Source organism: Notolabrus celidotus, chromosome 13, assembly GCF_009762535.1.
Source record: "Notolabrus celidotus isolate fNotCel1 chromosome 13, fNotCel1.pri, whole genome shotgun sequence".
Taxonomy (NCBI): Eukaryota; Metazoa; Chordata; class Actinopteri; order Labriformes; family Labridae; genus Notolabrus; species Notolabrus celidotus.
Genome location: NC_048284.1, coordinates 22,985,281 through 23,011,033, shown reverse-complemented (window position 1 = coordinate 23,011,033; position 25,753 = coordinate 22,985,281). Strand labels below are relative to the sequence as shown.

At 40.6% G+C, this 25,753-nt stretch overlaps 2 protein-coding genes across 3 annotated transcripts; one reads left to right on the top strand and one right to left on the bottom strand.

The window, feature by feature from the left end:
• Positions 1 to 12,260: 12,260 nt before the first annotated feature.
• Positions 12,261 to 17,190, top strand: chgb (chromogranin B). Of its 2 annotated transcripts, XM_034699557.1 has the most exons (7): positions 12,261 to 12,409; positions 12,577 to 12,623; positions 12,734 to 12,824; positions 13,182 to 15,174; positions 15,392 to 15,491; positions 15,780 to 15,890; positions 16,773 to 17,190. In XM_034699557.1, exons 1-7 carry the CDS (start codon positions 12,364 to 12,366, stop codon positions 16,851 to 16,853), a joined length of 2,469 nt encoding a protein of 822 aa, XP_034555448.1. In that variant the 5' UTR covers positions 12,261 to 12,363; the 3' UTR covers positions 16,854 to 17,190. The 2 variants fall into 2 exon arrangements, with proteins under 2 accessions (XP_034555448.1, XP_034555449.1); XM_034699558.1 differs by lacking the exon at positions 15,780 to 15,890 and having other exon boundaries at positions 16,773 to 17,189.
• A 52-nt stretch (positions 17,191 to 17,242) lies between these two features.
• On the bottom strand, positions 17,243 to 25,328 carry trmt6 (tRNA methyltransferase 6). Its single transcript, XM_034699559.1, has 12 exons — positions 25,014 to 25,328; positions 24,455 to 24,582; positions 24,123 to 24,232; positions 22,352 to 22,443; positions 22,167 to 22,250; positions 21,960 to 22,084; positions 21,659 to 21,835; positions 21,266 to 21,423; positions 21,029 to 21,114; positions 20,229 to 20,331; positions 19,888 to 19,974; positions 17,243 to 17,883 (listed from the first exon to the last, which is right to left on the bottom strand). Exons 1-12 carry the CDS (start codon positions 25,118 to 25,120, stop codon positions 17,722 to 17,724), a joined length of 1,419 nt encoding a protein of 472 aa, XP_034555450.1. The 5' UTR covers positions 25,121 to 25,328; the 3' UTR covers positions 17,243 to 17,721.
• Positions 25,329 to 25,753: the final 425 nt, after the last annotated feature.

Here is a 25,753-nt window from a genome sequence, read left to right as displayed (position 1 = left end):
CACTGAGGCTGCAGCATACACTCCAGGCCATGTATTTCTTTTTTTACCCATGTCACAGAAACACAGTGCAGCATTTTATTTATTTACTTACTTACTAACATGCATACAATACATATTTTTAAATGCTATTAGTTCCTAAAACAGGATGAATATATGATTATTTATGATGATCACCAGGGATATTACGCTGTTACCATCTTAGCAAAGGTTCTATGTCATGTTCATACCATGCAATCACTTCTAATGTATCTCTGTAGATTTAACCGTGTGCAGTGAGACGTCAATGTCGTTCCTCACACAGACCAGCACAGACCGACTTCGCCTGGGGACGATCTGCAAGTTTTGCTTCATCCATGCATGTACTTCTTGCCCAAACTCCTCCAGCTGAGTAAAAATCTGATTAGCGGCTGACCAGTAGACACATGATGTCTCCAGCCGAGAACTCAGACCTCTTTAAAGCAAACAAGTGCCAGCACCGATCCATTTAAATGTGAAGTCAAGGTGAGGAAAGAGGCAAACTTTGTTCCCAGACTGGCATTGATTGTGACACCACCGTGAGTGTTCCCTTGCAGAGCTGATGTTTGAAACATCCTTAGATTTAGATCAGAGTTGTGTATTTCAGCCTAGCTGTTATACTGATACAGATATTAGCTGTTATTTTTTTAATCCAATTGTAATCCCCTTCCCTTTATTTTTTAGTTTTGCATCTCTCCTTGTATTCCAATGGAAACACTCTACCAGCACACTGAATTGCATTCAATTAAGCAGATGTTAAACACTGTCTCATATGACGGTGCATAAATCATGTGCCTTGAATACTTAACCATCAATTTACACAACAAAAACAACAAACAGGTTCAGTCCTTTGTTATAGAAGCAGAACAAGTGAGACAGATGTCCACTTGGATTTTATCCACTTTCTGCAATCAGACTTAACAAATCAGGCTCTCAGTAAGAGATATTGGCTGTTTTCTTCATAAGTAAACAAAATAAAAAAACATTTAGATTCATATTCACGACTTAAGTTGATACTGAAATGTAATGTTTTTTTGTCTCTTCTAAGGCTTACAGACATGAACTTCTGCTATAGGCAGAGGAACACATTTGTTGTGTCTTAAGGTAGTGCAAAATAAATAGACAAAGTAAAGTGCTGAGAAATATACTATCAATATAGATAGATAGATAGATAGATAGGTAGATAGATCTTTATTTGTCCTTAATAAGGAGATTTGTTGTCACCGTCTGTACAAGAATGTATAAAACACAAATAAACAATAAACATCCACCCAGCCTCACAACAATTGTGCACATCATCCCACATATGTGCAAACCGGACACATAAACACACCGGACACATCACATTGGCATTTTATTTAGCAGTGCTATGGCCAACGGGACAAAGCTTCTGCCATACCGGGCTTGCCTACAGTATGGGGATCTGTATCTGCGACCAGATGGGGGTACTGTGAAGACTGAGTAGAGGGGGTGTTGCGGGTCCAGTGTTATAGTCCGTGCTCTGCGTATGATGGCTCTGTTGTTGAGGTCAGACAGGTTGGGTGTGGGGAGGCGGATGATTTTAGTGGCGGTGTTTGTGGTGCGTATGAGTTGGTTTTTGTTGGAGACAGTTAGCATGTTGTAGTAGCAGGGGGAACAGTAGAGGAGAATGGGTTGGATGATGCTTTGGTACAGTAACAGTGGAAGGTGGGGGGCGACAGAAAGTGCTTTAAGTTTGCGGATGGCAGAGAGTCTTTATTGGCAGCGTTTGTGAATGTCAGTGGTGTGTTGATCAAAGTTAAGTTTATTGTCCAGGGTGAGTCCAAGATATTTGACGTGATCCACTATTTCGACTGGTTGATTGTTGATGTGGATGGGGTTGTGGGCCGGACTGTGAGTGCTGGAGGAGTGAATTAATATAAGTGTTTGGATTCGAGTTTGTTAAAAACAGCTAAATTAAGTGAAAGAGCTGACCCCATCCGGTTGATAGCCTTGCTTCCGTTACGGTTCTCTGGCTGGTTTCTCAACTAAGGAGCAGAGGTGACCGGTATCCTCTGCGGCTAATACAGTAAGCATTGACAAGTACCTCATACAACCCTAATACTAATACAGTAAGCATTGACAAGTACCTCATACAACCCTAATACTAATACAGTAAGCATTGACAAGTACCTCATACAACCCTACTTTAAAGCCCTTACTATCCCTTTAAAGGTTACATTTTATTTATCATTTCTGTGCAATGCTTTCTTCACACACAAAATAATATTTTTATTGTGTTATTGGATGCATGGATGCGTTATATATATTTCAACAAATAAATGTAAGAACAAAAACACTTCATGTTAAAAAACAAATCTAAAGTGTTAAGATGCCAGCCATGTTAGCATAACAAGATTATCTATTTAAACTGTGTACAAAGGTTACCCATCACACAAAAAGGCCTCAGTGAATGTCACTGTGAAGTTGGCCTTGAGGCTCTGTCTAATGTCCGCCTAATAAACTCAGTGTGGAGCTTTGCAACAAGTGACAACCTTTAAACTTTTGAACCTGGGAAGGAATGTAAACAAAATAATCTAGTTTCCCTCTGTTATCTGTCTGAATCCTTACTCCATACCGCTTGATGTCATCACGCCTGTGAACACAGCTTAACATCAGTGTCAATTTAACCAAAGAATGGAAGGTCACAGCGGGTAAGGAGGCTTCAAGGCAGCATCAATCATCTTTAATATCATGTCAATATGACGAACTGAGACTATTAAATGAATTATATCACTATGCCTGCTCAATTGTCACCTCACTAGTCAGCCAGGGGAAGGTAAAGTTGTTACTGCAGGTATTTTAAGTGTTTTTTTTTAAGTCATTCATCCATAATTGCCTGGTTCTAATCATGCAATGCAGGTTATTCCCAAGCGAAAGAACAAAGACCTTAACAAGCCAAAGCCACAGGATGATTAACAGTAAATTGCCGTTTTGCACAACACTGGGACTTGGGTCTCTTTCCTCAGCTGCAATTAGAGGTGAAAAAAATCAATGACATGAAAAGCCTGTGCTAATTTGTGAGCTCTTTACAGGCAGTGTTTGAAGCTCTTGTACTTACATGCCTGCCTGTGCAGTCAGGAATTGCATTCAAAATGTGTATTTTGATTTATAGGAGGGGAAACGAGGTTTCCAATATGGTTGGATTTTTGTAAATGTAATTTTAGCTGTTGTATCTTGTGCCTTTGAAGAAGAAACAGACTCAGAAATTAAAGGGCTTGTCCTCTCTAAGAAACATAGAAGTCATATTGTCACAGTTTTACAAAGGCAGCTGCTGTTTGTCAAAAAGAAAAAGTGTATCAACACACAGTGAAGCAAAGAGATAAGAATTGTCCCTTTCGGCCCAAAGTTCATTTGTTAGGTCAGGCTCTGATGTAGGAGCAGAGGACCTGGATATTGCTTCTCCCAAAGGTGTTAAATGAGGTTGAGGTCAGGGCTCTGAGTAAGCCAATCAAGTTCATCCACACTAAACCCATCTACAATATAAAACAAATCAAATCTTATCAAGATAATTTGATCATTTCTAGACAATTTACAGGATATACTTCAAATCTGCCACAATGACTTGAAAAGGCTGAGAATGAATTTGATTTCATGATGGTAGATCCAAAAATGCAGCAACCAACATTTTAATTTTAGATTTATTAAAATAAATGTTCCAACTTTTTTCAGGAAACTTAAACTGAAACAACAATTGAAACATTTTTTACTCATTAAAATCAATCAAGTGATTGTGGATTGTAATATCTTAAAATAACATTTATATTTGGACTTTTCGGGTTAAGGTGGCCTATTGGAAATGTCATGAGAAATGCTGACTATAGAACTTTGTTGGATACACTTGATAACATTTGAGTTTTTTTTTTTTAAGTGTCACCCAATCTTTATTTAAAAACAGACATTTCCACTGCTCTGTATGTACTGTAGCTGTGGCATACTTTACACCAATCCAACCTCCATGGAAACATGTTTTATGGATTGATAACAATGGTGGGATCTTATGACAGTGCAAAGTTTAAAATTGCAAAGCCCTTTATAACCAATACTAAATTCATATTGTAACCCTATAAAGCTTTCTTGTCTTTTTGCTGGATGTTTTGCACCTGATAGCAATGGGTGTGGAAGAAAACTCCTCAACAACATGATACCAGTAAGAGAGTCCACTGGCCTTCGTCCAAATGGTGTATCATATAATATAACCATAAAATAATTCAACTTTGGAATGAATTTGGCTGCTTGACCTCACAGGTTAATAAACTGCTGGAGTGATCTTGTGGATAGTTTATATTAATCTCTTCTTCACAGCTGTGACTCTCCACAGCTGAGTTGTTTAATGGGGCCAGTTTGCATTAACACATCTAAATCAATACTCATGATGAAAACCCAGGAGAGAGAAGCATTATGCAGCAACACTGTTCCATTAAATTTTCATTCACTGCAGAGGTCTGGTACAAAAGATTGGTAAACAGTGTCTGTTCTGTGGTTTCACATCTTTTGTTATGTTTATAGAGAGATGAAATATAGATGAAGAATAGTCACAAATAATTTGGGAAAGAGCAGCTTTGTGTCTGAAAACTATTATGATGATAACTAGATAAACACCAAGCTACTCCAGCAGTTTCCTAACCAGTTTGATAAACTTTAGAAATATGTTCTTAAATAAGAGGGAGTTCAAGAAGCTTGGTAAATGTGGTCACAGTTTAATGCTTTGCAGACCCATAAAAGTCATCTTTTGAACTGGCATAGAGTAATTACATCCTGGATGAACACAAAGTTGTCTTCAACAGTTCGGACCTTTTTTACATTAGAGTGTCCTGTATTGATGTTCTTGAATAAACTCCTGTTGTTTTTAAGCAAGTAGGACTAGAGACGTAACAACAACTTCCTCAAAACCTTACAATAGTTGTCGAGTTGCTTTCTTAAGTTGCCAACACTGTCATTCAAAAATGACCTGAGGTTTAAGCATTGAACTCAAAACTAATTAATTACTATGATTTTTTTTCCTGACCTTTAAAATTACTTATTATAGCTGGGTTTGGTTGTCAGATTTAGATACACTTTTTGTTGTACTGGTTGAAATGATCTTTATGTCCTGATGGAAATCAATACATAGTGTGTTCCTAAAAAAGAGTGAAAAAAAAGCCGCTATCTACAGCCGAAGTAAACCTGGGAAAACACCAACCAATCCCTGCCATCTGGAGCCAAATTATGAAACCAATCAAATCCCGTCCTGCCGTTCTGCCCGCCTACTGCGCGTACATTTCATCTTTGTTTGTGTTTTTAACTTTCACTATGATAATGTTTTGGTGTTTTCTTACCGCTGAGTGAGATATGAGTTGACGTAGTGCAAAACACAAACGATGTGCTGAGGACCGGTTTTGAATCATACATTATAGAATCGACATATAGTCGCGAATCAGCGGCACTCGTGCATGTGAGCGGGGGTGTCATTTTGGAGGCGCTCTGAGGGGAGGGGGGGAGGGGCTCGACCGAGTCCTGAGGAAATGCTACATTCAAATTCATGCTAGTTTTCCGTGACTACCAACCCCAGCTTTAAGCCATAGACATAGAAAGATTTGATTCAAAACCTTGATGTCGCACTAAACAGTTATCATGTGCTATCGAGTGACGAAAAGTCCAAGACAGTCTAGCTGCAGACCTCCATAGTCAGGCCCCTACCTCTGCAGACCTCCCCGTGAAGCACCTCAATAGTCAAGGCCGGAAATGAACACAAAAGTTGTTTTTTTTTTAATTGGGTTTTAATTACGGTTTCACATTTCAGTCTTTTTTTTTTCTCTGATCCCGTAAAAAGTATGCAAGATATTGTGTGTAGTTTTCACTTCCAGTTTAACACTTCAGTCATCTAGCAAAAATGGATCTTTTGCTGTAGGTTGAAGAATTACAGCTTTGTTACCACTTGTTATTAATATGGTTGAGATTCATTATGGGTAATAGATCTGAATACATTAAAGTTGTTAAACATATTTCTTCTTTTACATCTTAAGAAATTCACGATTCAATACTTAGCGGACTTTACCATGGCTTGGTGGCTTTTAACTTTTTAAACATTATGTTTTACTTTATGTTGCTCAGAAACAAAGCTTCTACAGTGAAAATATACTGCGTGATCTGAATAATTTTCAAAAATAAGAAGGTTGAAGTTATTAGAAGTAGAGGGTGTTTCAGGTTTTGAACTGCTTGTATTCATCAAGAAATAAATTCCCAGTAGCCAAAGAGCCCTTAGCAAAAAATGACCACTGATAATAGCAGGCACTGATACAAAACCAGCATAAACATTTAATGAAGCCAAACCTAAACTGTCCAGACAGAAATTAGAAGTTTGTGTAACTGAGGAAACTGCAATCCTTAAACACAGTGATGAGCCATATGACTATTTGACATTGTGCGTGAGACTCAGGGACTTCTCCAGACGCCTTTAGATGTTTTCCAACAGCGTTGATTATGCAGAGCATTCATCCATTTGCGTGTAAACAACTAATCACATTAAAACGAGCTGGTTCTGCAGTACTGTAAGTGCTGCAGGTGTCACATCCATAAGCAGACAGGCTCGGGGTGTGTTGGCTGGATGTACGGGTGTTGACATCTCAAATGACTCAGAGCCTGGCCTGTGAAAATGTCAAAGGGTGTTATGAGATCGTTCATAAATTAACTTATGCTGGATAAGGTGCCGTCACAGAAGAGGGGAGGATGTGTCTAAATATTGCCAAATAATGTTTTATACTCATAGAAAATGACCCATGGCTGTTAAGGTCATTATTTTGCAAAAGTTGCATGAAAAAATAGGACCGCACAGTCACCAAAGCAGCTCTTGTAACTGTCCACAGGAACCATTTCTCCTCTAAGAATAGCAAACTTTTATGACCATCGCAATATTCATAATGTTTCGACTGTTCTGCTTCATTCAGAATTTATTTAGATTTATCCTTCTCAAGCAGCACACACCATCCTTTTCTCCCCAAAGACCTCATAAGGGACTCTACATTTTCTCATTTTACTGAACTGAAACAGTTTTGCTTAAACCCTGACTGCATTAATAAAAACATACAAAAACACACACACACACACACACACACACACACACACACACACACACACACACACACACACACACACACACACACACACACACACACACACACACTATCATCATATGTACTTTTCAAAACCTAAAACGTTTTTCAAATGTGGGGACCTTTTATGGAGCACTTTCAGCAACTTCAGTCAATTTAAAAAGCACCCTCCTTCTTTGTCTTTGTCTTTGACATTACAATCTACATTTCTATAATCTTTCTTTTTTTTACATTCTTTTATTCTATGTATTCCCACCCAAATATTGTTTTTGTCTAGTACTATTGTAATCCTCAAAAATAACCGGCAACCTGACTTCCAGCACTAGAACGCTGTTTAATCCAGGACTGTTCTACTAAATGTTTGCACTATGGAGCACCTATACGGGCATTGGGACTGTTTGGTTATGAGGGTGGGTTTTGTATTAGAACAAGCTGATCTCATTGTGCCGTTTTCTGTGTACATTTGTGAAAATCAATAAAAAAAATCTTGAGATGAAAAAAAAGGTAGTCTTGCTCTTCTGTTTCCTCTGATTTACTTCAAGGTCTGGCTATTTCATTCAAGAGTTTTTTGTTAAGATTTTTTACAACCAAAGAGACAGAGAGTTAGAGGAGCTGACGAGTTTGACATGGAAATCCCATAATTAAGTACACATTATAATTAGCCCTCACCTGCTTGTTTGTCAATGAGGGCAATTCAAACCATGTATTACACAATAAATCAGAGCTGGATCCTCCTTATTGGCCATTTCAATCCCATGCTGGCCTTCAGGGTCCCATTGAGTGTTCTATTGAGAAAGATAAAGCACAAAGCAGCTATGTAGCATTACTGTTTGGCATATAGAGTACAAGCCTCCTGTCAGCCTGCTTTATAAATGCATCAACAACGCAGCAGCTTTGTAATGACACCTGCATGGATCATGTGAAAGCACACTTTCCATTCTTTGTTGCCTGTTCTCCTCTTTTTTTAACACTACCTCACAAACAATAACAAGAGTCTACAGCTGTCCTAGCAGCTTTGTGAGGCTGTGCTGAACAGTACAGCTTTGCTTCGAGCTAAATGCTAATATCAGCATGGTCACAATCACTACATTAGCATTCTAACATTTTGGAGGTAATGTTTACCATTTTTTAACATGAGTTAGAAAGCTTGTATATTGGTGTAACAAACTATGCTAGCATGCTACCAATTACAGTGCTAACATGTTGACATGGTTAGGAGGTTCTGATCCCCATGTGAACCATCACAGTGTTAATAAGCATGCTAACATATTCATGTTCATTGTATCCATGTTAATGTTTGAAGTGAACCGTATGTTCACCATCTCATATGATAACACACACATACAACCCCATTTCCATAAGAGTTGGGAGGCTGGGTAAAATGTTGTAAAAACATAATCTGATGATTTGCAAATCATATTAAACCTTTTTTTAATAGAAAATATTGCAGAGACAATGAAGTATTATTGTTTTACGAAAATAATATACACATTTTAAATTTGATGCCAGCAACACCTTTCAGAAAAGTTGGGACAGGGGCGCGCAATTAGTCTAATGGTTAAGTTGTGTGCCCATGTAGCGGGTGGCCCGGGCTCGAATCCAGCTCGTGGCCTCCCTCCCGCATGTCATTCCCCCCACTCTCTCCCAGTTGCCTATACTATCCACTGTCCTCTCTGCTATAAAATAAAGGTGTAAAAGCCCCAAAAATATAACTTAAAAAAAAGAAACTTTGGGACAGGGACAACAACACTGAAGAAGTTGTATCATTCTAAAAAAAAACACCTGGAGGAACTTCTCCCAAATAATAACATACATTTGCAACAGGTCAGTGACATGCAAAAATGGGCACTCCAGAGAGGTAGTGTCTTAAAGGAGTAAAGATGGGAAGAGGTTCACCACCATTTTGTGAAAAATTGGCAAAGGAAATAGTAAAGCAGTTCTATATTAATGTTCTGAGTTGTGTAAAATTACAAAGAATATCAGGATTTCATCAACTACGGTATAATACTAAGAGATTCAGAGAATCTTGAGAAATCTTTGTACAAAAGGGACAAGAGGCCAATAACTGATATTGGCCAGCTATAATCTTGGGGTCCTCAGGCATCACTACATTAAAAACAGTTAGGACTCTGCAGTGGAATTCACTGCATGGGCTCAAAATCATATCCAAAACCATTGTCCATGATCATAGTTTGTCAATGCATCCACAATTACAGGTTAAAACTGTACCATAGACAAAACCATATATAAACATGATCCAGAAATGCCAGCGACTCCTCTGAGCCCAAGCCCATTTAGGATGGACTGAGGCTAAGTTGAAGTTGACTTTCTCTTTGGAAATCATGTACGCCACATCCTCCACTCTAATTACAACTTTATGATAAGTGTACTTAAAGACAGGTTGTGTTTATAAAGATGATACATTTTGTATTGGAGATGGGTAGATGATGGCTAATTAGTTTGAGCTTTGGATCTTACATAAAATTGTGCTTAAGTCTGAGAGTAAATGGTTCACCAAAAAGAAAATATAACTGCCTATTGCCAGAAAAAGTCAGACCAAGATGAAGTATTAACCACACAGTTTATTAAAATAAGTGTGTTTGACCACAAATGACCACACACAGACTCTCCTATTGTTCTTGGACTATCATCAAAGTCTCTCTTTAGTTTGGAGCCAAACAAAAAGCTTGTCCCCCTAGGAGATCAAAGCCCAGCTGAGGCTTTCATTTGGTGTTCTGCATCGTGCTCATCCTCAGTCACTCTTCTTTTGTTCATACATGTAAATAGTCGGGATGAAAGGGCCTGTGTGTTTTTGCAGACAGGGACTGATCTCACCGAGTCGTGCTCACAGAACCTGTCTGCACTCATCGAGCTTCCCCTCTGAAATCCTCCTCTTCTCTGTAAGCTCCTATATCTTCATGGCTCACTAAAATATTAATCAGGCCTGGAGCTGTGGCGGTAAGGCCATGAAAACACATACACAGCATCACACGTGGGTGCAAAGGAATCCATGGACACACACACAAATATTGTTCAGAGCATGGTACTTGTATAATTTAGTGCTTCAGTGCTTTTGATATCTAGTAGCTGGATGGCTCAGTGTGGAGAACTAAGCTTCAGTCACAGACATGACTTCCTCCCTGGAGACAGCAGTGGAAACTACAGAGCACTGCTCTGCTGCTTCTGCACAAAACATGTAATAATCTATCATCCACACACAGTACTGGGTTCACTGGTTGCCCTCGATCATTGCCTTGATGCCTGACATTACAGTTTTTATGTTCTGACCAGCAATTATTTCAGTTACTATTATGGAGCTTGTCTGCTGTAACGAAGATGGATGTCAGTAGCCGAGCATGTGGGCATGAGAAGCACAGGCGAGAGAGCAGATTTATGGAGCACGATATTTTCATTTGGCTTGCAGCTGTTGCAGTTTCTGGGTGTGTGGTTTTCAAGACATGATTGAATTCGAATGTACTTTGCCATACATAAAGGTCAGTGCTTGTTGTATAAACGTCCTATGTAAACATTTGCATCCATATGCATCTACAGACGCCCATTATACGAATATATGCAGATGTACTGAAGCCCATATAAAAGGGTCACACATGGGTCTCTTTTGACTTGTTTTTCTTAAATTAGAATGAAAAATATATGCTAAAGGAAAGGACGAATTGCACAAGGAAGCCAAACAAGAAATCATGCAAAGTGCCAAAAAAGAAGATGCCAGTAGTTGTCGGTTTGAATGTCCTGAGCCATGCTGAGTCGAGACGGCTGAGTCTGAGCTCTGTCACTGCACATGTCAGTTCATCCCAATCTATTCATTTTGTTACCAAGACAGCAGCAGTCACAGATTAAGATACACATATTCATGCACAACCTACTTTTACAGGAAGCTAGGGATTAGAGGGAAAAGTCTGAAATTGAGATGTGTCTTGTCTCAACAAATATAGTCACACAAGACCTTGCAGATGTTTTGTAGTAACTTAAATTTGCTTGGTTCTCATGAGAATTACTCTTACATACTATTTTGTGTAACCACTTTACCTATAACAAAGAAAAGAGGGTTGAAAAAGATGCGTAGTGCTCTTCTAACACTTGAGTGTTAACCACAAAAACGATTGACTCACGTCTCTCCATTAACCAGCGCCTCAACTGGGGATGGAGAGCCCCATGGGAAACTAGCTGCAATGCGTTAAGGGCTGAATAAATTATTGAAGAGTTACAAATTGTGACTCAGGGTTTGTCGGGCTCTCTGGCTGAACATGCCTAATTTAACTTGTTTTATATCTGTTACATGATACTACATTAAATTATACAAGAAAACAAGAAATGTAGGGCAACATTGCAGTTGATAATAAGGAGGGATTACATAACCTCAGCCAGAGACTGGGGGAAGCCTTTTCTAAAATGCAATAAAAAAAATAGAGCATTACATAGTAAAGAAGTCTGCAGTCTAATGCAATACCACGCAGCAGACCTGCAATCGGATGCTTTGTTTAGAGACCACCTTCTTTTAGTGAAAAGGTGCACAGAGTGTGTAGATTTTCTAAGTATTTTATACTGACTTTTAATCATTTTTGTTGAATTATTTTCTTTCTTTTTTTTTTTTTTTTTTTTTACCTTTGATCACTTCAGATACTTTTTAATTATTGTAAGCTACTGTAACAAGCGAATTCCCCCTCTGGGGATCAATACGATGGTCTTATCTTACCTTATTTTATCCTTATGTTAATATCAGCAGCTAACACAGGGGGGCTGAGCCGAATAATCATCAGTCCGACTATAAAAAATATTTCTAAATCTTTGCAAAGTGGCATCGTGATGTTTTCTCCACCCCCTGCACCTATCTGTCCTGTCCTCAGGCACATGATGGCATTAAACACAAACACCCTTCCCTCCCACCCGTCTCTTAAATCTATTACGTTATCACCTGAATGAACCGTGACAGTAACTACATTACTAATTCACTTTCCGTAAAATGTCGACATTGTGCATGCATCAAACCTCACTCAGGACACCCTCTTTGCAGGTCTAATGAGTCATGACATTAACAGCCCTAAGCCCTCCTCCCACGCTCCTCGTGCCCACTCCTCTCTTTATTAGAGCCGCTCCTCGGCTCCAGTCCTCAGAGCAGCAAAGCGCCCTAGCCAGCGCACCTCTCTCGTACCGCTGCGGAGTGGACGGGAGCTGGTGTTTCTTGCACTTTTTCCTCGGATTTACCTTCCATTTCGCCAAGATGAGACTTCTTTTTGTGTTTGCTGCGGTTGTGGGTCTTTTGACAGGTAGGTGAAGAAGTCGTGGTTTTCTCGCTGCATAGTGTTGCAAGTTTTCAGAGCGCAGTTCAGGACCATGGACAGAGACACGGACGGCTCTTTCACCTTCATTCATTCCTTCAAGTGATCTGTTTCAGTTTCTGCTATTTGACTAATTCATACTTTTGCTTGTGTAGAAAACCTAGCGCTGCCGGTAGGAAAAGAAGGACAAAGAGAAGATGTGGTATGTCACTTAAACTATTTTTAAAGATTAGAACAGCAGCAATGCAGAAATCAAAAACTACAAAAGCTACAACAATAATAAGATATATATTTTGATGCCGTTCGTTTCAGGTGACACGATGCTTGGTTGAAGTTCTCTCCAAAGCTCTATCCAAACCGGACTCCCAACTGGATCAGGACTGCAAGGACATTATCCAAGCAGGTTTGTAGCACGAGCGATTTTTCAATGTGCATGGAGATAGTAAACAGGCAAATTTAAATCATGGTCAGGTCGTGCAGACATTGAGCTGGTTCATGCATTTAATATCCTGGCAACTAGCTTGTGATATAAATCGCTACAAGAAATCAGATTGTTTATATTTTCAAGCAACTTCTCTATAATGAAGAGCCTTGTTCTTCAATATATTTTAACTTAAGTGAAACTAAAATAAAACAAGTGATAGATTTGACCTAAAAGCTGAGTGCAATGAGAAAATGTACCCTGAACTGCCTCTAAGTGCCATTTCAAATGGGTGATTACACCTCTTTTGATCTTGTCTTGTGTCTTGATCTGTAACAGGGGTTAAACATGCCCCACTGGACAAGAAGAGCACTGAAGAAGTCAAAGGTCAACCCGAGGTGCCACAGGCAAAAGAAGCAGATGTGAAGGACATCGAGGCTCTCCTGAAAACAGTGGAAGAAAAAAGAGAAACCCCAGAAGATGAGCGCAGCCAAGAATCCTGGAGCTTTGGTGACGAGAAGGAGAAGAGACACGAGAACCAAGGGGAAGAAGAAGAAACAGAGCGAGAGAAGAGGAGCGGCTGGAGGCCCGGCAGGCAACACCAGAGGAAACACAAACGAGGAGAAGAAGAAGAAGAAGACCAAGAGCGCAGTCAGGAGAGTTGGGGGTTGGACAAAAGATCAGATGATGAAGAAGAGGAGGACAAAGAGAAGAGGAACTGGAGGCCAGGAAGACACCACCAAAGGAAACACAAACGAGATGAGGAATCTTTAGGAGACGAGAGGGAGGAACCTGAGGAGGAGCGCAGCCAGGAGTCTTGGGGTCTCGACAAGAGGGATGGATATGAGGACGAGGAGGAGACAGACAAGCACAAATGGAACCCCTTACACCGTTACATCTACACCAAGCTCACTAAACGTGGAGACGAAGGGGAGGAAGACGGCGAACGCAGCCAGGAGTCTTGGGGTCTTGACAAAAGAAACTGGAGAGCAGGAAGACACAGCCAGAGGAAACACAAGCGTGATGAAGAGCTCTCAGAAGAAGCCAGGGAAGAGCCTGAAGAGGAGCGTAGCCAGGAATCATGGGGACTGGACAAAAGAGACTGGAGAGCAGGAAGACACAGCCAGAGGAGACACAAACGGGATGAAGAACTCACTGAAGAAGCACCTGAGGAAGAACGCAGCCAGGAATCATGGGGACTGGACAAAAGAGACTGGAGAGCAGGCAGACACAGCCAGAGGAGACATAAACGGGATGAAGAACTTGCTGAAGAAGCACCTGAGGAAGAACGCAGCCAGGAGTCTTGGGGACTGGACAAAAGAGACTGGAGAGCAGGCAGACACAGCCAGAGGAGACACAAGCGTGATGAAGAACTCGCTGAAGAAGCACCTGAGGAAGAACGCAGCCAGGAATCATGGGGACTGGACAAAAGAGACTGGAGAGCAGGCAGACACAGCCAGAGGAGACATAAACGGGATGAAGAACTCGCTGAAGAAGCACCTGAGGAAGAACGCAGCCAGGAGTCTTGGGGACTGGACAAAAGGAACTGGAGAGCAGGCAGACACAGTCAGAGGAGACACAAACGGGATGAAGAACTCGCTGAAGAAGAACGCAGCCAGGAGTCTTGGGGACTGGACAAAAGAGACTGGAGAGCAGGAAGACACAGTCAGAGGAGACACAAACGGGATGAAGAACTCACTGAAGACGCACCTGAGGAAGAACGCAGCCAGGAGTCTTGGGGACTGGACAAAAGGGACTGGAGAGCAGGCAGACACAGCCAGAGGAGACACAAGCGTGATGAGGATCTCTCTGAGGAAGCCCGTGAAGAGCCTGATGAAGAGCGCAGCCAAGAATACTGGGACTTTGATACTGGAAGAGACAAAAGAGACTGGAGAGCAGGCAGACACCACCAGAGGAGACACAAACGTGACGAAGAGCTCTCAGAGGAAGCCAGAGAAGAGCCAGATGAAGAGCGCAGCCAAGAATACTGGGACTTTGATACTGGAAGAGACAAGAGAGAGTGGAGGGCTGGCAGGCACCACCAGAGGAAGCACAAACGTGATGAAGAGCTCTCAGAGGAAGCCAGGGATGAGCCTGAAGAGGAGAGAAGCCAGGAATACTGGGATTTTGATACTGGAAGAGACAAGAGAGAATGGAGGGCTGGCAGACACCACCAGAGGAGACATAAGCGTGGTGAGGAGCTCTCTGAAGAGGAGAGAGACGAACCAGAGGGAGAACGCAGCCAGGAGGACTGGGGCATTGACAAAAGACACGGCCAAGAACAGGAAGAAGTGGACAAGAATGGAGAAAAGGACAAAGATGACGCTCTGAGGTACTGTTATCACATTTTACCACTCCTACAGTTTTATTCTGCAAATTGATTCTCCTGTGCCCTGGAGCAGGAACACTGCAGAGTTCAATGATACATGTTTGCAATAGACAGAGATCCAAACTCAATCTTGCACCAGAAATGAACAAACTGCTGAGCAGTGTACATGTGCTGCCAGAAACTGCTGGTGGAACAGCATTTAATTGAGGCTGTTTTTCAGGTATCTGGCAGAAAAGCGCAACCCTTGGATTTTCAGAAGTTTCTACCATCCTGCCTGGTATAAAAGGGATTCAGATGGGCATGCTGCCACCTCAAACAAGGTAGGAATTGTGTGAAGATAGATTAAATGGTTGCAAATGTTTGCAGCTGAAGGTTTGTGGCTTAAAAGACTGCACAGCTCAAACATGTAGATTTAGTGAATGTCATTTCAGCTTTTATTCTTTCACTTCTTAAAATGTTTAGCCTCCTAAAAGTTACTAAAATGCATTGACCCAACATCCATTCTATTTCAAGTATTATTGAACAAAAAACGGATTAGCACATTATAATTCCATCCTATAGGTTGTAAAGTTTTTAAATGTACAATGGTTCTGATTTTCTGTGCTCAGATGAATGAACTGGCCAAGTTGCTGAGCTATAAGATAAATGAGCTGTCCAACCACTCCAATCAGGAGGAGGCAAAGAGGAGCACACAGCAGAAAGCACTCACTGCACAGGAGGTAAAAACTGCAAACTAGACCATTGAACTATAGAATAGTAAAGAAAATGTAGAGTTGAATAAGTTCAATATTTCTACTACTTAAGATGTTGCAATTAGAATTAAGGCAAAAAAAAAAGAAGCTATTTAATGTTTTTCTGTAAATCTTGGTAGTGAAGTTATAATCTACCACAGACCATTAGGAATAAAAACATCTGGATGTTTCACGTGTTAAAGTACGTGCTTCATGCTGCACAAACTGTTGACCTTCAAATGAAAATATATTCAGTTGACCCTGTAAAGTCATGAGGTACATCCAGTGCCTCCAACACTCTGTTTCACTAGGGCAAAAAGAAACTTTCCTTATTATGGAAATCTCATGTCAACACCAACATGTCAGGATTTCGCCTTCAGAATTAGTGAATATGCATCTGTGCAAATGCACATCAGGAACTCTCCCAGGAGCATGTCCCAAAAACAGAAAAAAGCAGCCAGTATATTCATGAGCAGTGGCTCCATACACTTTGTATTTATTGCCTAAAATCCTTTGCAGCTCTTGCTTGTTAGTCCCCTTGTTTATATTTGCACTTTCAGCATTAGTTTTTTATGACTTCTGCAGTAATCGCACCAAGAACTTCATGATTATCGCCTCCTAAAGCAATCAAAGTCATAATTCACCCATTAAAAGAGCGATGGCCCGCAGAGACCTCCTCATCTTGTAAGATACTCTAAGCAGAAAAACAAATCGGGGTGTAGGAGGCGATCTTGAGGGAAAGTAAAGAATGTTTTACCTCCATCTGCCGTTTCTCACATTATGCAGAGTTTGGAGCAGGCTGGGGAAAAAAACGTGTCTAATTCAGACTGATGGTATTTAGTTGCTGACACTGATTTTCCTGTTTTTCAGGAGAAAGAGCTGGAAAACCTTGCAGCGATGGATCTGGAGCTGCAGAAAATTGCTGCAAAGTTGCATGACAACAATGCATAAGTCAGCATTTCATTCCACCACCAGTGGTTAAACGCTGCTGTCTAACTGTATGTCCACTATCTATGTGCTTACAGTGTTGAAAAAAGACAAAAAATAAGACTAAGAACACTGGAGCCTTGCCAAAAACACTTTATCAACCTGTTCATCATTGTATTTGTGATATTTTGATGTTATCAAATTAATCCGCATGGGAATGATTTTGATGTTTGTAAATATACAGTAAGGGAAACTAAGAAAATAATATATATATATATATATATGAGACAAATTATTCAAAATATTGTCTTCTTAGGAGTTTGTTCAGTTTGCACTCAATAAAAGAAATTATTCTGGGACCAAACATATCTCTTTCAAATTATTCCTTGATGAAAAAAAAAGTTCACACAGCCTTTCTTCTTCTTCTGCTTTTTTAATCCTGAGCAGATACAGATGTAGCCCACAGTGAAGCTAATACAACAAATGGCACTGACTGCAGGGATAACAAAGTAAAAAAAGTCATAACCTAGCAGCTGGGGAGCATTTAACCAAGAAAAGAAAGCTCTTACACGTATTGTTAAGGCATAAAACACAAACCTGCCACATACTGTCAACACATAACGTTATTTCTGCTTGTCATTACACAACACACACTGTGCTCATACGGCCTGCACTGACTTACAGTTAACTCCTCAGCATTACTTTAAGACTGCACTGATCTGGATACACGAGCCGGGGGAAAGTGTGCTGATGAATGCAAAACAGACACTATGCCTGGTTTATTCCAGATGTGTCAGGTCAGATCTGTCAAATCAGAGGAGTCGATGCTGGAGGAAATTCCCTGTAGGTCGTCGGTAATGTGCCTTCTGAGGATTCTTTGCTTGTGTTTTGTTTATCCTTCACTGTCCGTAAGTTTCTGTCTCTTTGGCGCCGGTTCCTCAGCTCGCCGGGAGCCTGCAGGTTTGGAGCGGTCCACGGCAACTGTTGTTCCTGAGAGGAGGTAGCCCCCACCCCCGCTCATCAGCAGCAGAGGATGTGTCCTGTTAGGCAACACCTGGAGACGGGACATACATACAGTCAAAGAGACATTAAAGTCTAATAGATGAGCCAGGGGAAATAACACTCTGGTCGTGAGGGGACGATGTCTTTGAGTATGAAAACTAACTGGTTTCAGGCGGTTACTGCAAAGTTCACAAACGAAAAAAAGAAAAGGAACAGAGAGTGGGCAGTGAGGGAGTCTCTGCTGTGAAAGATCAGACTTTTATCTTTTCTGAAAAACATTTCTGCAGAGCATGAAATGTCTGAGGCAGTTCAACCAATAATGAAGGTAAAAATTACCAAACACTAAAACAAGTACTTCATTAAACCAAACTTTAACAGCAACCATGATGATAATCCATTAAATGGTTTACAGTAACAGAGACAATCAGAGCTGGTTCCAACTGAGTACGAGAATGTTGCTTCTGTTGTATTAAAATGCACATCACGAAAAGATGTTAATTAGACAGACCATTTCGATGATGTCCCCTTGAGATGGTTAACACTGACAAAATGTGGAGCTTCTCAATTTTCATCAAGTTGGGTAAACCAAATGATAAATTAAAACTCATAAAAGGAGTTTTTTAGCTGCTTATGAAACAGACCCAAATGATAACTGAAGCTTCTGTATGACTCAAAAATGCAAACACTACTATTAGTGAAAACTAGGGATGTACACAATTAATCGATTATCGATTAATTGATTGTTAAGAAATTACTCGAAATACTCATTTTTCTTTTCAATTTTCCGTCACGTGGAACAAACATCATGTGGTCTCATATTACACTCATCTATCAGGGAGGTGTTTTAAGTTTAAAGCATGTTTTGATGTGAATCAGCTGTTAAAAGGTGTTGCACACAGCAGAGACGCTCAGCTGGCGGCTGCAGCTGTGCGTCAGCTGCCAGTACGCTTTTTAAAAAGAGGATCAATACGCAACTGCTGCCAACAACAACACAAAGGTTGACAACTTTAAACCGGACATTTCCCCACCTTTGGATACAAAGCCAACAGACTGATGGGAATTGCTGGTACGCTAAATTTGCAGACCAGCAACATCAGAGCCGTCTGAGCTTTTCTGCCGCTGGACTGATTATGACCCGGTTCAGCTCCCGGCTGACACCTGCCAATACACATGTTTATTTCTCTCAATAAGAACAAGTAGAGAGAAAACTGGACACTGTGAGTGAGTAACAGGAGGCTGCAGAAACAGCCTTGTTTCTAGGGCAAACATTCAAATCAGGTAAAATGTTTGACTGTTCAACGAGCTTGAGGAGATTTTTCATCTGAAAACACCACTTTTACATGTATGGTACAGAAGCGGTAAACAGACAAAAGGTACTTCTTGCTTTGACCTCAGCGGGTGCAAAAATTGGCGCAACTGAAGGTCCCTTAAGAAGCTTTAAATACTGCATTTAAAGTATTTACTGACAAGAGAAAAGTTCTCAATTTAACTCCTTTTAAATTTAATGTATTTTTTAATCATTTAAGCTTCATTGATTGGTGTGCAAATGAAGCTTAAATAAACATGTATATCATTGCACTTGAGGGTTTATGTTAGCATAATTATGAAAGAGCTGCCAAGTACGCATCCAAAAAGTGAGGAACCACCTAAGTATTATTATTATGCAGCGGTGTGTGTGTTCAAATAACTAACTCAACATAAATCTTTGCTCTCCTTTTTGCACTCTTCTGCTCTTCACAGGAGAACAGATAGTGTAACTGCCTGGTAGTGCCACTTTGACTGAAAAAAGCTGCCTCACATATCTGAAAATAACCCTGATGAAAATGGCCGGGCAGAGAAAAAAGACAGTGAAAGAGATACAAAAAAAAAAGTGAACAGAGCTGAGGGGAGCTGCAGAAGCTGATAATAATTCTCTGTTGGTTCATTACACACGGACAACTAGTCCAGAAATCATTAAGAAGTAATGATTACAGCATCTTTACCGTTTAAACTTAAAAAATAATGAAAATAATATTAATAATCAGCATTCTGGGCTGATTCTGAGTTAAAACTTTACCTGATAATGTCTGACCCAAGTGTCTGTGAGCCTGATGTCGACCGCACCGCCTTGTTCTTTGAGTTTTGTGAAGCACTCAATCAGAGGCTGCAGAGATGAAGGCAGGAGAGATGGAAACAGAAATATTAGGCGGAGGACTGCAGAGTCAATGAGTCAACACCCTCGCACGGTCATCTTTTCAGCAGCATAAGCACAACAGAGCTCTGCGACTTGAAAAGGCATTGCAACACTACAGCAGGGACAGGGATCTCTGCTGTGTTACTGTAATAAAAAAATTACCTGGTGGACAATAAAGCCGTTTTTGAGTCACTGTTGTCAAGTTAACACCATGGATGATTTACCTCTTTGTATTGGGAGTAGACTACAAAGGGTCTGGATGGGGCGAGGAATCTGAGCAGCCCCATTAGGACTGGACACGGATGAAAGCGGCTCGCTATAACCAACCTGCATGGAGGAAACAAACAGATGATACAGCAAACCTGTCCAATATGAAACACACTGTAAACCCAACACTGTGTTAACGGGAAGGAGGAAGTAGAAAGTAGAAAGTCATTCAGCTCATCAGTGCTTTTATGAGTTATGAGCAGTGGACCTATGGATTGAATGCTTATTATAGACATCCATTTCCTACTTTCACAGCTGGATGAGAGTCAGTAAAAGAGGCAGATTTAGGTGTAAAAAATTGTGCTCAGAGGTGCTATTTATGATATAGCAGCTGTGTTGTTGTGAAGACTCGGAGGAAAGTCAATAGGCTAACCAGATCAATACTCCCAGCTTTCGTGTCACCCTCACTGCAAAGCTATAAAGCAAGCCCTTCATTTTATATGACAGGAAACTGCAGAGCAATCACATCGTTCACCTTGTGAGGGCGTTGTGTGTGAGCCACAGCGTGTTGGCTCATGCAAAGGCACAACGTTTATCATGCCTTTCATTGACAGACTTAACAATACTTTAATCACTCATTGCATTTTGTGCCTGTAGATCTATTTTAATTACTGTTGTTTATTACTCAGTGTAATCTGGAGCAGATAATGCAGAGCTGGAAGAACCGGAAAGATGCTGATGTGGAGATGAGCACAGTGTTGCAGAGGAAAAAAAAATCAGACAAAATTGGAAAGCAGAAACTAAATCTGAGACCAACCCGTCTGCGTTCTTGTCTTCCAACAGAGCAGCAGCAGCAGCCAGCTTCTTCCGTTTCTCCTCCAGCTTTACCTTTTTTTCCTGAGCCTACAAAAAAGAAACATCACATCAGAACATTTTTTTTACCTCTCTCAGATCAGATTGTGATACTACAAGCTTGTCATGTTGCTTTCAAATACGAGGGCAGGGTAAAAAAAAGAATGATATTGCTGGTGAGGCTGGTGAACAGTGGACATACTCTGGCTTCTCTGCGTTTCTCTCTTTCTTCTGTCTCCTGGTCACGGACTCCATCAGTGGCACTGTTCGTCTCCATGCTCTGTTCTTCTGGATTGCTCTGCTGCTCTACTTCAGGCTGGCTTTTCTCCTTTTCTGCAGCTATGACAGGCGGCTTTAAATCTGTAATATCAAAGGAGATATTCTATACAAGAAGACCACCACAAAATGTATACGGGATTATGTTAAAAGATTCATTGTTGAAATAAACCAACAAGGCTTACAGATCCCAACATTTTAATCTTTGAACTGTGAAAAAAACACTAACATTCTCTGTGGCATTTTAGCAGAATATTCCCTTTTCATCTAAAACTAAGGTTAGAAACATCTTGAGGGATGTTTTGAATAAATAGTTTACCTCCAGCAGCCCTGGGATCCTTGGCAGAGGTGTCCAGAGTGCCTGCCAGCAGAGCGTTGACACGGCAGATGGGAAAATCATGCAGCGTATCATGAAAATGTGTAGGGAAGCCAAAACTCTCCACACCAGCACGGACAGGCTCCCCTCCTGGGTACATTTGGATCACTGAGCCATAGCCTGCATAAGGAGAAGAAAGAGATTAATTATGCAAAGGGCAGAGAAAGAGCATTGTTCAAAAAGAAAAACACATTCTTTGTATCGAAAAAGAAAGTTAAAAAGTTTGATCGCAATGCTGACGTACCTCCCATTCTTTCCATGACGGCGCCAAGCACGAGACCAGCACACGTTTCAAACACCAAAACTTTACTACCAGCGTGGATGTTCCCCAGAGTCAACATCTGGCCAAGTGTGTCATACCGCAGATGGCTGCAAACACACACACATCTATCACATTCTGCTCCGTTAACGATCAATGTCACACTTTCTGAAAATCCACACGCTGACTCACCAGATCTTCCCCGGTTCCCGACCATGGTACATCATTGCCAGGATGCGACAGGACGGTTTTAGAATGGTCACAGTGTTTTCATACCTAGAAAAAACACGAGAATGAAACCAATGATAACACTAACTACATCACACTGAGTTATTCTAATGTGAAACAGATTGCATGCCACGTCACCAGTGACTTACTTCTTCTTTTTCTTCTTGATGTACTTGTCTTGGGCATATTTAGTCTTATCTCCGAATGTTGAGCTGTTCTCTATAAGCTGCTGGATGATTTCCTGCGGAGGACACACGCATATACAGCCTCAATTCTCCCTCTTATTATGCTTCAACTTTTTATCTCACAATTTAGAAGATAAGGTTCCCATGACCAGGCAAAAACCAACAATGCCTTGTAGGCACTTCTCAGCATTTTCCTACTTTAATACCCTGAATGTGGCACTCAGATCCAAGCCCACTGTTTCAAACTTGATATGCAAAACTTTTTACAATGAGGCACAAATGTTTTAACTGATTTTGAAAACGGTCAACTAATTACTTGAAATAGCCAGACAAGCAATTACTCAAAGTAGACTACATTGTGTGAATATTAAGGAGGTATCCACAACAGAAAACCAAAATACATTTAGAGCACAAATAATGACAGAACCTTGTGTGTGGAAATACTCAATGTAAAATGAATGTTCATTAGTTATAGTAAACTGTAATGGGCAACTCTACGTTTGCAGCAGTGTGGCTCTAATGTGTGTGTTTAAATCAAAGACTGTATAAATAATGGAGTAGTATCTGTGACGTCGACCATCTGTTTCTGAGCGCTGCTTTGAAGCCAATTGTCGGTGGCAGCCATATTGGAAATGCAGAACTCAACCAGGCATAGGCTGTTTCCGAAATGGCCTGCTACATACTACCTACTAATGTAGTAGGCAGTAGGTACAGCCTACTACATACTGCGTTTGAATTTAGTATGTAGTGTGACTGTTCTGTTCGATCTGTCATGCAGCATGCTGGGCCAGACGTCACTGGATTTCCAGTTTCAAACAGCGGAAGTAAACAACGGTGAAGCCGATAGAGAAAATGCTTATTTAGCATTTACTAATGATTTAAAAAGTTGAGAAGTGGTTTGTATGGAATTCAATAACTTTCACATTACCCCAAAACAGATTTCCTCCCGTCAAAAAAGAAGGAAGAAGAAAAAGAGGAACGAGCGCTGTGCATTATGGGAAACAGTAAGCGAGGCAGACTGGTCCAATGCATGCTGTGAAAATTTCTCGAATCTCTAGACATCTGGGGAGTTTTGGCTTACTGCAGATTTTGCTCTTGTTCACATACTGCTTACTACATACTGAATTTTGGCCAAATCAGTACGTACTGCTAGTATAGCAGGCGGTTTGGAAACAGCCAGAGTGTGACGTAAAGAGGCGGAGTTTGAGCCTCCTAGCCAACAGCTACATGTTCCTGTCCGGGAGTCAAGTCAGTCATGTCCTTATTTGTGCAAAAACTTGTAATCTTAATATCTTCTGAACCGTCGCATTAGAAAAATATTCACCCCCTGTACAGTGTGTGCCGATAGAGAAATTAGCTACGTAGAGCCAAGACATTTTTTTGAACCAGGCTGTAAACATGTTTATTAATGCTGCAAAGATCGTCTTTTTTGAATTGGTGTGTATGTGGTTTCCAGTGTTTCTGCATACAGCCTCAAGCAGATTCTCAATGAATTGCAGTTTATAACACTTCCGCATGGGCTTCATATTTTGTGACCGGAGTTGCCGCTTGGTTTAAATACGTTCAACCACAAAAGATGATGATCATGGTTTTAGTTTGTCATGGAGTTTGATGAATCTACAAAAAACATTTTAGTGAAACACTTCCATGGTTATTCTTAAATAATAAAGATGACAGCTGGCAGTATTGTGACACTTTTCCATAATGTTGTATGTAACATCAAGATTACTGGTACCTGTCCCTTCAGACCTTGCTCTTTTAGCGCCTCAATGTCATCTCTGGTCAGTTTCTGGGATTTTCCATCATCTACAATGTTTCTGTTGTCTGTGCCCACCTCCTTTGCATCTGGAAAGAACACACACGCACACACGCACACACACACACACACACACACAGACACAGACACAGACACAAACACACACACACACACACACACAAAAGGAGTTACTCAAAGTGAACATGAAAGTGTCAAACATGAATGTTACTTCTGTGTGTGTGTGTGTGTGTGTGTGTGTGTGTGTGTGTGTGTGTGTGTGTGTGTGTGTGTGTGAACAGCAGGTTACACACCAGTAGAGCCCTCTGACTCCTTTGACTTTTGTGGCTGAAGAGCGCCTGATGCAATTTCAAACGTGGTTCTGTACAAGTGTCCCACAGCTTTATCCAAGAAGAACCACTGCTTCTCAAAGATCACCTTCCTGTTAGAATAGCAGAATAAAATATATATTCATTACATAGAAATGTACATCAGAATCAGAAATACTTTATCAGTTGTTACAGAATGCTCTTATACACAGTATGAAAAAGTATTAATAGAAAGAAGGAATAAAATAAGATATAAATACCAATGAAATAATATAATTTGGATTAATAATAAGTACAGCCTTCATACAGCCCTGCACATGTAATTTTACATCATAAGGAAGGTTCATTGTAATTCCTATGTTCCTAGATCAGTACCAAGATGTTTGTTAATATTGTTATAACAACAACTTTAACATATAGTTATCCATCACGAGAGAGATGGTAGGTGTAGCTTTCTCAGCCCCGGTTTGTCCCTCCCATAAAATGAAGGCACAAGTCAAGACTTGGCTTTGGTGTAGATTTGTTTTTACTGATAAAGACTTACTTCTTCGGTTGAATTTGCACAGCTTTGTAGATATCTCCTCGCTTCAACACAACGTAGTCACCCTCTTTGATTCTGTAATCAGAGTCATCATCTATGTTTTCCGCCATAATAACAGCAGATGAATAAAGCTCACCGGACAGCAGAGAAGCTCACTGTCAACCCAAGCGAAGTGTACAGTGTCGGCGTTGACAAGGCACAGCTTTGTAAAAGGCACTACACCACCCTGAAGAGAGAGCTAAACACGGTAAATAACTACTCCCACGTGTTAGCTTGCATTTCCCTAGCTCCTCACTTCTTCTCAGGACAGATTAAACGATTGCGGAAGAGATTTGTCGGGTCCTGTTTCACCGGATTTGTCTGTGATTGGCTTAAAGATGCATCACTGAACTCACTGGCCAATGGCAGCAAAGTGCGATGACTAGGTTGGAATGTAGATCTCAGAATAATCGATAAGTGGACTTTAGGTCAGCCAAATCAGCCGACTTTTCTATATTAGGAAGGAGGTGCAACAACAGTGCTACAGTCATAAAGAGTTTATTCATTTATTTATTATTACCAGAGCCGTGGGAAGTGGCTTTAAGTTGGGGGGGCTGTAGTAAGAGGTGCAGTTTTTTTTCTTTTTGCATTTAGGTTAATATGCAACTGATAGGCTATAGCGCACTTACATTGTATTTTTATTTATCTGGTTTGACATTTTCAGAAATAATACAATGGGGAAAAAACTGATTTATTGTGTTAAT

Bases quoted from the DNA above. Each gene is read 5' to 3' on its own strand.
- trmt6 (XM_034699559.1), bottom strand. From the start codon at position 25,120: ATGGCGGAAAACATAGATGATGACTCTGATTACAGAATCAAAGAGGGT. The intron at 21,424-21,658 runs GTAAACTATTTA...TTGATATTACAG, and splicing joins GGATCCCAGGGCTGCTGGAG to ATTTAAAGCCGCCTGTCATA. The intron at 19,975-20,228 runs GTAAATCATCCA...TCATCTCTGCAG, and splicing joins TCTACTCCCAATACAAAGAG to CCTCTGATTGAGTGCTTCAC.
- chgb (XM_034699557.1), top strand. From the start codon at position 12,364: ATGAGACTTCTTTTTGTGTTTGCTGCGGTTGTGGGTCTTTTGACAG. The intron at 12,624-12,733 runs GTATGTCACTTA...CGTTCGTTTCAG, and splicing joins AAGGACAAAGAGAAGATGTG to GTGACACGATGCTTGGTTGA. The intron at 12,825-13,181 runs GTTTGTAGCACG...GATCTGTAACAG, and splicing joins CAAGGACATTATCCAAGCAG to GGGTTAAACATGCCCCACTG.